The sequence below is a fragment of the Trichoplusia ni genome, chromosome 2 (genome assembly GCF_003590095.1).
Source record: "Trichoplusia ni isolate ovarian cell line Hi5 chromosome 2, tn1, whole genome shotgun sequence".
NCBI lineage: Eukaryota > Metazoa > Arthropoda > Insecta > Lepidoptera > Noctuidae > Trichoplusia > Trichoplusia ni.
Genome location: NC_039479.1, coordinates 3,277,191 through 3,290,578, shown reverse-complemented (window position 1 = coordinate 3,290,578; position 13,388 = coordinate 3,277,191). Strand labels below are relative to the sequence as shown.

General features: G+C 35.5%; 1 protein-coding gene and 3 non-coding genes across 4 annotated transcripts; 3 read left to right on the top strand and 1 right to left on the bottom strand.

Moving 5' to 3' along the window:
• The first annotated feature begins 1,237 nt into the window (after nucleotides 1-1,237).
• Nucleotides 1,238-1,309, top strand: Trnap-cgg. The gene has a single exon. It is a non-coding gene; the product is annotated as a tRNA-Pro (tRNA).
• Nucleotides 1,310-1,748: 439 nt separating this feature from the next.
• On the bottom strand, nucleotides 1,749-12,617 carry LOC113503732 (trimeric intracellular cation channel type 1B.1). Its single transcript, XM_026885815.1, has 7 exons — nucleotides 12,358-12,617; nucleotides 7,456-7,612; nucleotides 4,688-4,860; nucleotides 4,225-4,324; nucleotides 3,749-3,869; nucleotides 2,975-3,152; nucleotides 1,749-2,614 (listed from the first exon to the last, which is right to left on the bottom strand). The coding sequence occupies exons 1-6, from the start codon at nucleotides 12,476-12,478 to the stop codon at nucleotides 2,997-2,999; spliced, it is 828 nt and encodes a 275-aa protein (XP_026741616.1). The 5' UTR covers nucleotides 12,479-12,617; the 3' UTR covers nucleotides 1,749-2,614; nucleotides 2,975-2,996.
• On the top strand, nucleotides 11,625-11,696 carry Trnap-cgg. The gene has a single exon. It is a non-coding gene; the product is annotated as a tRNA-Pro (tRNA).
• A 185-nt stretch (nucleotides 12,618-12,802) lies between the features above and the next one.
• On the top strand, nucleotides 12,803-12,875 carry Trnav-cac. The gene has a single exon. It is a non-coding gene; the product is annotated as a tRNA-Val (tRNA).
• The last annotated feature ends 513 nt before the right edge of the window (nucleotides 12,876-13,388 follow it).

Here is a 13,388-nt window from a genome sequence, read left to right as displayed (position 1 = left end):
GAAAATTTCTATAAGTACGCTGGCTTTTTTGACTCTCCATTATTCCTTTATTAGTCAAACTGTTTACTGATTTCTTCCTCGGATGACTACTGGTACCTCTTAGCTCTTAGCAATCTTCGAAAGAGGAAAATGGACAATACGAATGAAAAACTGTTGATTGCCTGGCTTACCCCGATTGTATTCTTTTTTGTGATTCACCTGCATGGCAAGCTTAGCAGTATGGGAAACTTACCCGTATTGGTAGCATTACCTACTGAGTAAGGGGTGGCACAACTGTCGTCTGTATTGTATTAAGGCGCTATATTCCTTTTGAGAATCGTCAATTTCCCCTCAAATCATACGTTAAATTAAAGAAGTTTTCTAAAAGAAGCCGAATCCTGATTGACGTACAAGATTGATTGCCTATCTACGATAGGAGAGACTTCTAGTATTACGTATATTAATTATAAAATACCGATGAATCTTATCAATTAGTTATCTTTGATTTTAAAAGCAATATTCGATATCCTGTGCGTGATTACCACGTATTATTAAAATTCTGAAAACATCCTGAAAGTTACGAATTGTGTCATATAATAACATCTAAAGTAGAGATAGTTAATTGATCTGTAACTAGTTATAAGATGTTATCTCAAACGGATTACGGAACGGACTACAGATTTTTGTATGATATTAATCAATTTGATAACATTAATACCATTGTTGTGATCTAAGCAAAGGAGAAGTAACATCCGGTTAGAATTAATTTATGGACGAAGTAGGGATGATGTGTCTGCATTTCGTGAGTTAACTGTCGTATATTATATTGGACAGTTAATGGAAGTGGTGCCCGGAAAGCAAGGGAGGGAATATTTTGGTGATTTTATCCAATAAAAGTCACTATAGAATTTTCACCATATCTATTTTTTCGGATGAAACGGAAAAATATAGTGATATATGGCGAGGTAAGTTGCTATTACTGCACTAGTACTAGCGAGTATTTATCTAAGAAATTTCAGCCATTAATACCACAGGCAATTTGCCATTTCGTATACAATATAAAAATCTAAGCTTTTGAAAGCTTATAATCGAGCTTTCAGACTCATTCATGTTATATACGATGGCAGCACGAATACAAAGGCACGCCTATACAAATACACCCCAACGTATAGGTGCGCCGTCTGGAGTATCGAAGCGTCGAAAATAATTTATTAACGCAAGGGGTTGTAAAACGGGGGATGTTTCTACATGTCAGTGTGGCTCGTTGGTCTAGAGGTATGATTCTCGCTTCGGGTGCGAGAGGTCCCGGGTTCAAATCCCGGACGAGCCCGTTTCCCTCTCTTAAGAGGCGAAATTGACAAATATTTTTGGTTTTACTGTTATTTGCAAGCGAGTTTTTCTATCTAATGAAACATGTTTATGGTAGAGCATAAGTTTTTTTTACTTTTTGTACCCGCGCTCTTGATTTACTTTTATGTTTAAGCTTTTTGTGATCTTTTTGATTGTTTTCTTTCTATTTAACTAACTATATTTTTGAAAACTTGTGTTTATGAGTAATTTGGTGTTTTTCTCTTTTGAGCGCTTTTGTATTTTAAATGTATTTATAGGGACTCTACACGTTTGTTTTCTGACGAATGGGAGCCCAAAGTGAATAAGACTGCTGCAATCTAAAATCTCGGGGCTCTAAATTCAGTGCAGTGTTATGATGTCGCTGAAAAGCGAGAGGAACGTAGAATAGAGAGGAACATGGCAAAATGAAAAGTAACAACTCTTTTATTAATAAAAACAATTTATTGCTTCCTTTAGCATACCCAGATATATCCGAACAAGATAATATTGCGTCATAATACATAACATGTCACGAAAGACGTGGTCCTCGTTGCTAGCACCCTGCAACTCGGCCAGACCTTTCATCCAATCTCAATCACAATCAATTTAACATCATAATTATTAATTATGTAATGAACACTATTTTAAATAATGATTTATTTATGTATATCTACACGAATAAAATGCTCCTCATCGCAAATGGCGCGAATCGGTCAGATGATTCATATGACATTATTAATGACAATGGTTTTTGCGCGGGAAATGTTTGACGTTTCTCCGTTTATTTTTTTTTATGTAAAGGAAGTCGGCTTAGTCGATTTTCGTTTCGATTAAAAACTAATATAGAAATAAAATTACAATGCTCGATGGTTTTATTATTTTTTTCACTCAGGGATTCTGGTTTCCTGTGGTTCAAGCACTGATATTATTTATTATGCTAAAATTATTTATTTTGGTAATTATTATGGCAAGTTACATTTTGATATAATAAGGTGGATATATTTTATATTTATCACAATATTTGGCAATTGCAAGTAGGAACTGAATTACTAATTAAATATCAAATAATCCCCTCTACTTAAAAACTCACATACACTTAAACAAATAAATGAATTAACGTAAGGACTAGTGGAGCTTAAAACTAATGAAATCAAAACTTTGGTCGTTGTGCCATTTTTTTAGGATTTAAGGGTTTTACTATTTTTTTGTTTTTTTGTTTATTATTTGCTTAGCAATAAGCAGTCGCATTGTATTGTCGGTGTCAGTTGATTACGTAGCGCAGATACTGCAGGTGATAAAATGCGACCTGGAACAAACACCGCACGTGTTACACATTAGTGGGTCATTCAAACATGTCATGTATGGTTAAAAGTCAAACAAAAATGTAAATATTTCGTTAAGCTATCCGAAAAATAATTAAGCTAACGTGCACACATATGTACTTTGTATTATCCCCAAAAATTGCTAACGTGCTTGGCCTGCTACTTTGATACATATTCCTATGCGTAATTAATGCTTACATATTTTTAACGTTGGGTTGACGACTAATTTTTGTTTGCCATCTGGCTTACATTAGTGCTGACGAGGCGACTTACTTAATATTTAGCATTTTTGGTATAATAAAAACCAACAAACGGGGTGACAAATAATTGCAGGCCCAAATTACCTGTATATATCTAAGATGTTCGCTAATTAGTTTTCTTGGCATCTTTGGTCTCCTCCTTGGGCTGGCCCTTGCCCAGCAGTTTGGCGAGGGAGTCCCAGATGCCGCCGAAGAAGAGCGCGCAGAACAGGTTCTCGAAGGGCACGAAGGGATCGTGAATGCCCAGTAGGATTGAGGAGAGCTGGAATTGAAACAAAGGTTAGAAGTTATCCATACATTATGTGTAGTTCAGCGTCTTTACTATGAGTTTTAAAGCAGAATTCTGTAATTCTGCAAGCCAGACATTGATTAGCGTGTTTGATGCCTGGTCTTGTTTTCTCAATGGCAATTCTCTTCAGTTGATTCACAGTACAGCCATATTTATGTGCCACTGTCATACTGCAAAACGTATTTATTATAAGTTGAGAGTTGTTATTGTGTAGTTCAGAATAATAGATCAAAGTCATATCAGTCAGGTAGAGATATCTTATGAAATACCAGCAGCACCTAAATCTTTACTTATATGTTATGTTTTTTTTTGCTTAATGAGAATATAAACAATAGATACGTACTTATATGAATAATAGAGAGAGCTCAGCAAATGCCGAATATAAAATAATTTTTAACTGAACTCTACTTAGTATCGATTTAAAATCGATGAAATATTAAATAAACAGTTATCTATTGCCTATGACAAGAAAAAAAAACATTAGAGAGCTCTACTTATTTATGTCAATGCAAAATTGTAAACAGCTCTACGTGATATCGATTTGAAATCGACTAAATTCTCTATCGTACCTTAAAGTAGACAAAGAATATAACGATGCCAAAGTACACGAGAGCGTGCGGCGCCGATATGAGGTCAGTCTTCTTGTCCAGCACGAAGATGATGGACGCCACGAGAGACGCCTTCGTGTAGCTAGAATAAGAAAAAATATTGAAACGTCAGTTTACAAGCGCTCCGGTGGCTCGCCGAGCGCGGGAAAGAGATAAAAGGTTGTTGGAGCGAGATCGAAATATAAAAATGGTGTGTGGGTTAGTGACAGGTATTTATTAAAGGAGAATATCGTGTCTCATTAAATCGATTTAGAAATATATTTTTAAACCCTTGTTTATAATGTCTGTGTGACTCAAACTAACAATGTTTATTAAACATAAGCTCTTTTCTAAAAAAAGAAAATAATAAAAAAAATTCAAACATTTCTTTTGGTTTCCAGGATTATGGACCTAAGTCTTAATGGAATAGGAGTTAAGAAATAAAATGTAGTACTCACAAGCTTGGCTGCATGGTCTCCATGGCAGTCGGGGTCCAGGCACCACGGATCAGTCTCTCGATCAGTTTCGTGAAGCCTGCACCGTTGCCCTTCAGGGTACCTGCACAATACATTAGTATTATCATCGGTAATACACATATTAAATAATACAACATCTATATATATGTATACCTACATCTATTAGACGGAAAGTATTCAAAAGTAAATGAATATTATAATTATTGGTACTAAGCTAAATAAAAACTTGTGTTTCAGCACTTGGTCATAAAAAACTCCTTATTTCACCGCTTCTTCTTCCGAATGCATCTTTTAAGAACGATGCGTTTTATTTCATCTATCGTCACTAGAACAAAAATAAGCTTTCCCATAAGGGGATGTCCAGATTGTGTAGACTTTGAATGGTTTTATTTTCGCCTAAATTTGTCCAAAATGAACCCCTTTCTAGTAGGAAAATGATACGTACCGACAATAATCATAATGACGTAAGCGTTGGGGTACAGTTTGGCGGCGTGGCTGACTCCGTCGTACACCTTCTTAGCTCGGTAGATCTCTTTCATAGCAGAAGCAGCGACTTTTACAGGTAGGAACTTTGCCACCTTGTACCCCACATCGAACGGCGTGTAAAATACTAAGTACCTGGAAATATGACAGAAAATATCTTTAAAAGACTTTCATAAGGTAAAAGATGCTGGGGGAAATCAGTAGACTTAAAAGATGCAACGGTGTAGGTACTCACGGGTATTATCGACTTAACTAGTTTCAAGTACTCTGATTGGGTCCAAACTGTTGCATCTTTATCAATCATCCTTACGAATGTAACCATAAAAAACTGTAGAACAATTATTTACTCAACCTGGAATGTTATAATGTAATGTACACTAACAGGTATTCAAAAAATGTATTCAGAAAAAATATGAACCCCGTCAGGTACAGCAAATAAATAATTTAAGAGGGAAAGAGCGCGTTATTTATTTTCCTTGCATTCATTAAATTTCCACAGAACTCGGTATTATTTATTAAAATTTTAACAATATTGATTCATTTGTTCTGTATTTAATTATATCATTCTAGTTGTGGACGAGACAACGTCAAAAACACGCCGCTCTACGCCGGGTAGTGCAACGTCACGCTTTAACAGCGAGCAATACCTAATATTACATTAAGAGGTGATCGTTACTAGGTTGTCTGAAAGCGTAACCTTGAATACTGTCTGTCAACACTCTAAGTTTATACCACACGGATGTAAGATAATGATAATTATGCCAATTTAAAGGAAACAATTAGTTACACTTTTAATACCTAACTTGTACATACAATTGTGCATACAAATGTGTGTCGTTGTGTACTTATTAGGTATGTACGTGAACTAGGTCACATTAAGCTCTTCTTCTTTCAAAAGTTAAAGATAAAATCTGGGGTCTTAAACTAAGACTATTGAATTGGAGCAAGCGAGAAGACAATCTACATGATGTGGAGCCTTTGTAGAGCTTTATAAGATCCCTTCCATGTGCAAATGATCTGGCTTCGGTTTAAGCAGAAGCTGGGGCCCGGGGTGTTTTTAGTCCGTGGAAGCCCGACATAACCGCACGCCTTGCCCTCAATGTGGGTTGAAGTCATTAGCGTTTTACCAAGCAAAACCAAAAAAATACGGCATTTAATCATTAATCATTTTTATCAGGCTACTAAGGCCCATATACATGAATATTCTAACATTTGTAGATACATTAAACTTCATAGTCTAGTATAGTAGTCATAGCTATCATCAACTAAGATGACGAGACGAAATCGCAACCTTGGGACACAATTGCATGCTAGACAGTAGGTTTCATTATGCATATTAGTGTACAGTAGCATTTGCAACCGATAACTCCGTACAGATACTTAGCTGTGAACAGTGTTTGTTAAGTGACTTTCGTGAAATGAATGCTTAATTAGGTATTCATTTACGAAGTCTCTCTAGGGAATACCTCAATAGTTAAAAGTATAGAGATAATTTTACAGAAACAAAACGGTGCGTTACTACTTCTTTACAACTTTAAAAACTAATTTCGTCATGTTTGTAAAGTAAAAGTATGTGCAATATAGTATGTTTGTTCCGAAATCGAAAATTTATATGAAGAAATATATGTATTAGTAAAAAGATGCTAATGAGTTTATTTGTTTTTCAGGAATAAATACCCCAATTATTGAGTATATATTTATCATCACGATCTGCTCCTATTCATTATATGAGCAGAGTAGGAATGAAATATGCTACGAAAACAGGGCTATATTTTAATCTACGATAGGTACGAGATCTTACGACACACCATTCTCGTAATGCAGTAATTATACGTTTATGTGTACCATATATGATAGCAATAGAAACAGTAGGTACCTAGGTACAACAACAAAGGCAAGAACTAAACATAATGTCGCGATAACTATTCCATTTATAGCAAACGATAAGCAGTTGATTTCAAAGGAGTAATTACTACACCGACTATAGAACTTTAATTATGACATAAGCTAAGGTAAGATTGAATTTGAGTTTGGCTTTTAAAGTGAAATAAGAATGTTTCAGAGATTCTACCACTGCGTTTAGAAGTCATATTTTGGAAGCGTGACGGCGCTATTCACAGTGTAGAGCGGCATTTCTGGGCCCCAATTCTGCTATTTACAACGGCCGATTATTGGATGAAATTTGGCTTAAAAAATTGCCATTCATTCATCCGCCATTGTAAAATAGCAGAATCGGGGCCCTGTTCTACACCAGTATTGATTTCGAGAAGGTTTTCCAAAGATTTTTGAACTGAATAAAACTAACATGTTGTACGTGTTATGTTTCTAACTAGACTGGTATATCATTATGTTGAACAAGGTTGATCCTTAGTAGGACGCCAATCCAACATTTTTCAGAGTTTTTGGTGATTTTAACTTGGTATAATATTTCACATCATCTCATGTTTTATCATTTCGTTCCACTTTTATTATTAGTATACCTGTGATTAGAACACTAGCTGTTGCTCGCGAGCCCATCCGCTACAAATACAAAATGATCCCGCAGGAACATAAAATCAGGATAAAAACTTAACTTGGTATAATTTTTCACAGCATCAATGGTTGGTCTCGCAAGTCCACGTAGTTTGAAACAAATAAGTACCTAGTAGTAATAAGGCTAGCCAAGATAGCTATCATGAAGCCGATTACATAGGGGCTTAAAACAGCTGTTTTGTAGAGTTATAAACTTACCAAGTAACGGTTCCAATGATGAGTTGCGGAGTGTTCTTAAGTGGTGCCAGCATGGGTTCTCCGAGCAGGCCGTTGACCACCATGCCGCCCGCGAAGATCACCAGCATGGTAGACAGCCAGCACGATAGGGGGTGCTTGCGGGAGAATGTCTGTGCACCTGGAAACAGCCACAGAGGATTTTAACGACTATTATGAGAGTAAGAGGGCTTAAGGAATCAGCCTCATTGTTTTTACTAACGCACTATTCAAGATTTGTTTGGGTAGTCTGTTAAGGTGGTAAAATAGTAGGTGGAAAAAAGATTTTTGCCTTATCTACAATTGTAATTGTTTTCATGTATGGGGATGCAAAATGAGTTTATTTATGTTGAAAAATACTAAACCATTCCTTATACAGCCTTATTATTGACATTTCCCAACTTATTGATAAATAAAACGAACCTACAGGTATTTCAAACAACGAAAAAAAAAACGGAATATTTTCTGTTTTCCAGAACTTAATGGGAACCTATCTACTTTTTATTACATATGAATGAATTGTTTATTGAATCACATCTCATTCATTAGTTATCGAGCGGATCTCCTGCAGCTGACGTAGGGCTGGCGTATAACTCACCTAAATAGAGATTTACTGACCTAGATTAAGGTAGGCGGTTACCGCGTGACCTCCACGATCGTTGGAGAAACTAGGCTTGAGATTTGCTTGTAGGTTTCATAACAAAGTTATATTACGTGCCCTGATTTCAAATAGCCATAAGAATTCTTTTAGGTTAGAGATTCTGATGACGCCGGAATGTTAGAGCTTAATCGGAAATTAAAATGAAAAAGGTATCGAAGCATTTAGATTTACCGGTTCCACTTTTACCTATTATTATTTGTACACTAGCTGTTGCCCGCCTGCTATAAATCGAAAATTATCCCAAACATACAATCGGGATAAAATCTATCCCATGGGTTAATACTGGTTATGAACTATCTGTGTACCAAGTTTCATCTAAATCCGTTAAGTAGTTTTTGCGTGAAAGAGGCACAAGCATCCATACATACAAACTTCCATGTTTATAACTTTCTCATTCATAATATTCGTTGGATAGGCAACTCTATTCTTCTGTAACGCTATACTTAGCGGCTTCCAACGTTCTATGAATCCCATAAGTAGAGCAACGTAGCAGGGTTCCTTTATCTATATTTAGAGAATCTCTCAGTTGAAAAGACAAATGTGGTTGAATTAGATCACGGGATTTAAATAGGTTCAACACAACTCTTCTTTCGGAAGTGTATTTGTATCGGTAATCTCTGAGAAAAAAGAAAGCTGATTTTCCTCTATATACACCCTCCACGTTTGTCCATAATTATGTATATATTTTGCTTTGAATTATCGCCGGTTTTACCTTAGTCACTACTCCCTTTTTTTGTCACTACTCCCTAGCAAAAATGTATTTATTTGTAATTGCTCCAAATTCTTTTAATTTATTTACTAAGAAATAGTCCTTTCATGAACCTAATAACAGAATTTTGGTCTTTAAATAGCGAGAAAATATAATATCAAACTCAATGAAGATGTGATGAATAAAAGAGAATGTTATTTATCGTTAGATGAGACAACTGTTGGTCGTTCTGTGTTGGCGGTGATCCAGAACCTGCTTCCTAGCACTTTCATATTTAAAGGTTAGCTATACACGTGGTTTTGATTAGTGATTGAATTAGATTTAACCCTAGTTGAAGTTTTTAATGGTACAAAGTTATAAGGTTGGTATTTGGGAGAGAGACGTATATGGATCATTCATTATTTTTAATCACTTTTCTTTCATTTTTTCTCAATGCTTATTTGTATTACTGGTGGTCCGTGATCCTGTATCACGCTAAGCTAAAACAGACACCAGATTTACAATGGCCAATGAGTGAATGGCAATTAGATTAAAATAATGGCATTCATCGGCCATTGTAAAAGGCAAAATCGGGGCCCTGTTTATTAGTTTTTTTATTAGGGCTTTTCGAGAGTATCTATCCAAGTAGGTAGAGCGATAAATGGAGTAATAGAGGCGAAACTTATATGATTATGGTGAAGGGTGGGCGAATCAGGATACCGTCCGATTTCGACTTTGACTCTCGAATAGTGCCATTTAGATGCCTAATTAGATAAAAGATTTTTATTTTAAAATTGGAGCAATCCTCATCTCGGAGATTAACACTGGCTGTCTCGACAGTTTTCTTGACTAATATGGCTGTTAAAGCATAATTATCAATACTATTTTTTTATGCAATTGGTTCGATTTATTTGCCATAGGATGCTCACTGACTTTTTACACAAGGACAAACCAATATACTGATATAGGTAAGTGCCTAAGATCTTCGTAACATCTTTATTATTATTTTCGACCACGATATGCTTAACTTTAAACCACGTCCGTGTTTTAAACATATAACTTCTTATTTCTTTGACTTTGTACCGCACGTAGTAAACCTTTATCTTGTTCATTTAAGCTATACCATAATTTGTAGGATCATAGATATAGGATGTACGTAGAAGTAGTGTTACGTCAGTAATAGGTCCGTGCTGTATACAATAGTCTAAAGTACTCTAGATCAAATTAGAATCCCGTAAATAGATTGGTTTTAGTCTCATAACAATGAACCGGTGAACATGATTAACAAAGCGATTGGCAGCATTTACGGAAACTTAAACAAACAAATAGTTATTCGAATAAACTTATTGTTGTTTTCTTACAATCAGAGGGCCTACGTTTATGTCTAAGAAGTACGAAACGTTTTGAAAGAAGTCTTTTTGCGGGTGTGTGAGAGAGACGCAGCTCTACACCGTGCATGCTCTGTCACGCTTCCACAAACAAAAATATTACTTACTTTAAGTCGTGGTGGTAGTCGCACGGGTTATAAAGTTAGTCTAGAATGATTAAATCAAAGGTCATTTCCTTCGATTTTTCCAATTGAGTCGCGACTAGATTTCACTGTTTTTTTAGCGAAGTATAACTATTTAGTTATACCGACTACTTCTATTCTTGACTGTACTGCATTAGTTAATTTGGCATCGACGGTGTTTACTATGTTTTATCTGTACTAAGTACGTCAAACCTATTTGGTAATACAAAAAGAGCAGCTCATTCAATTTGATTCTGATCATTTGGTTCATATGCTATCGGACTTCTGTCGCTAACCGTACTATATGGTGTAAAGTTTAGTTCTGCTTTACGGCATTTATAAAAAAAAATAACATCCGTTTGACGAACGAGGAATCATGAATTTTCAGACAGACAGACAGAGTTACTTTCGCATTTATAATATTAGTAGGGATTGACACCTTTATGAGACACAAAAAGTGACAATAATTAATTATTCGGATTTCTCAAGCGTAAGCTTACAAATACAAATCTCTGGGTCGCGTGACTTTTCAAATATAAGCATTTACGATTCGATCGTCGAGTCAGACATGTCTAAGTAAGGGGGTTATCTTATCTATTTCCTTATGCTCCCTATTTCAGGATATAAACGGTTGGTATTATCTATTTTCCCACGATATATAAACAGTAGTTTATTATTCTTTGTACACATCTTTTACTATTTTCCTGAATTATTGAACAGCGGTGAGTGTGTACACAGTATATGGTTAGGTACCTAAAAGGAGGTATATAGGTACGTAGATTGACTGTAAAAGTTTAATTTTTGAAGAACATATATTTTTTAAGATGTTGTGAACATCTAGGAACCTAAATGTGAATTGTTTGACCAGTACCATTTAGCCATCTGTAGAAAATAACTGTTCAAAGCATTTAACAGAAACACATTTAAGTTGCTTCATCAAGTTGTCTTTAAGTATTTGCTAGATCTTCATTTAGTAGCTATCGAAGTAAATAGGTTTAATTTATCATGTAGCTAGTGTTACTGCCTGCCAGTTCTATCTTAATGGGATTTCTTCGCACAATTAGATTCTAGTTAGATTTCAGTTCTGCTTTTGCCATTTAAAATGAGCTGATTATGTATGTAGGAATGGGCTAGTGTTGGACAAAGAAGATAAGAATTCCTGATAAATAATGTTCACACCATAACCATGAACACCCACTAATAATATTTTTTAAAATTTTAGCGTGAAACAATAACATTTCTAATGACGCATGGCCTAGTGGAAATACACCCATAATTTCGCATTCTCATCATGTGGCTCGTTGGTCTAGGGGTATGATTCTCGCTTCGGGTGCGAGAGGTCCCGGGTTCAAATCCCGGACGAGCCCTCGTATGGATCTCTTTTTATATTTCGAGCTGTATAAAATGAATTGTTTTGCACCGTGTTTTAAATTCTTTTTCTTTTGCTCTCGTCAATAGTAGATACAAGAAATCATTTATTTTTTATTTTTAGCGCCATCTATCTTAATAAAACTAATCAAAGCAAGTAAGCTTTAGTTTGTCTGTTATCATAGAGAAGCCTACTGAAAGATGTATATCTAAAACATAACCTCACTTCAAAGTTACCAATAATAATAAACGAAAATTTTAATTTATGTAATAAACAAGTTTTATTCGTCCACGTCAGTGATAAGATCATGAGATTATGCATACGATAATAATGTTTAACGTGAAAGTACATACAATCTCATTCAGTAAATAATTTAGGAAATGTGCAGGTAAATAGTGAATGTAGCCCAGTTATTTGTACGTGCACATGTATTTCAGCGTATATATTGTTCAGTAACATTCGCTCTTCTATAGCTATTCGGTCGGTCTGGTGAAGCTGCGGGAACGATCTATTTTTACACACGTTTAGGTGTCTTTTATTTTAGTACAATCCGTACAAATCGGTTTTCAACAATAAATGACTGTAGGACGCGGAAGTGCTGTATTAAAACAAGATTGTTTTGGCGGGATTCATTTATAAATGATATAAATACCACTCACCAGCTCCCAAATCCTCTCTCACTGCAAGAGCGCATAATAAAGAATGCGCTATGTCAAAATACGGGTACATTTTTAGTTTAATGACCTGGTTGGCCAGGTCCAAGAAGGCTTCGGGATCCATGGCGATAGATTTTTGTGTATTTCACGGTTTAATATAAAATGATTGGCACAACTAAACACCGACAATAGCGTGACACGGTGACGCGCGTCCGCGACTATCCGCGGGCGAAGTAGCCGCGAGACTGGGACGCACGGAGCTCGCTCACTGTTATGTACAAGAATGCCTTTCCTTATTATTCGGTCAGCGGCAATAAATATCTAGTTTTGCCTCCGGCGTTCGTGTTGAGCGACAGGTTGCTTAGATATAAACAACCAATGTCAAATAAACATTATGATTTTAATTTTTTATCAGCTTACATATTGTTATTTTAACCCTCTACTTCAAGTTTCCGTAGTGTAGCGGTTATCACGTGTGCTTCACACGCACAAGGTCCCCGGTTCGATCCCGGGCGGAAACAGTGATCTTTTGCATTTATTTTAGTAATTTTGCAAGCTTTTTAAGGATTTAATATTCTTGATTTCTTTTATTTATCAATGTATTAGTATTTACGCCCGGTATAACCAGTTAATAGATTAGTATTTTTGTGAAGGTCACAACGGTTTCGCAACAATGTCGTGGCCATTGAGATGATGTAGGACGGGAAAATTCATCAAGTTTAGCATTGATCAGAAAGCAATGAAAATCATTGAATATATGAACTACATGGACCTCAAGAAATTATGTATTGAATTCAGTCAGTCAGTAGTTGAAGAATAAAATATTGCCAGGGCTACTGGATAAATTAATCGAAAGTCTTAGCATTCCTAATTTTCACGCTATTAGTTATTTTTTACAGAAACATTATAGACATACCGACTTGATATCTCATTGATAATTTATAATTACATGTGGCTATCATGATCTACCGAACCAGAACTTACAATTTTATAATAGCAATTTAACATCATTAGCAACAAATATATCAAATCAT

Bases quoted from the DNA above. Each gene is read 5' to 3' on its own strand.
- LOC113503732 (XM_026885815.1), bottom strand. From the start codon at position 12,478: ATGGATCCCGAAGCCTTCTTGGACCTGGCCAACCAGGTCATTAAACTA. The intron at 4,861-7,455 runs GTAAGTTTATAA...TCATATTTCCAG, and splicing joins ATCATTGGAACCGTTACTTG to GTACTTAGTATTTTACACGC. The intron at 4,325-4,687 runs GTACGTATCATT...TGTATTGTGCAG, and splicing joins CGTCATTATGATTATTGTCG to GTACCCTGAAGGGCAACGGT.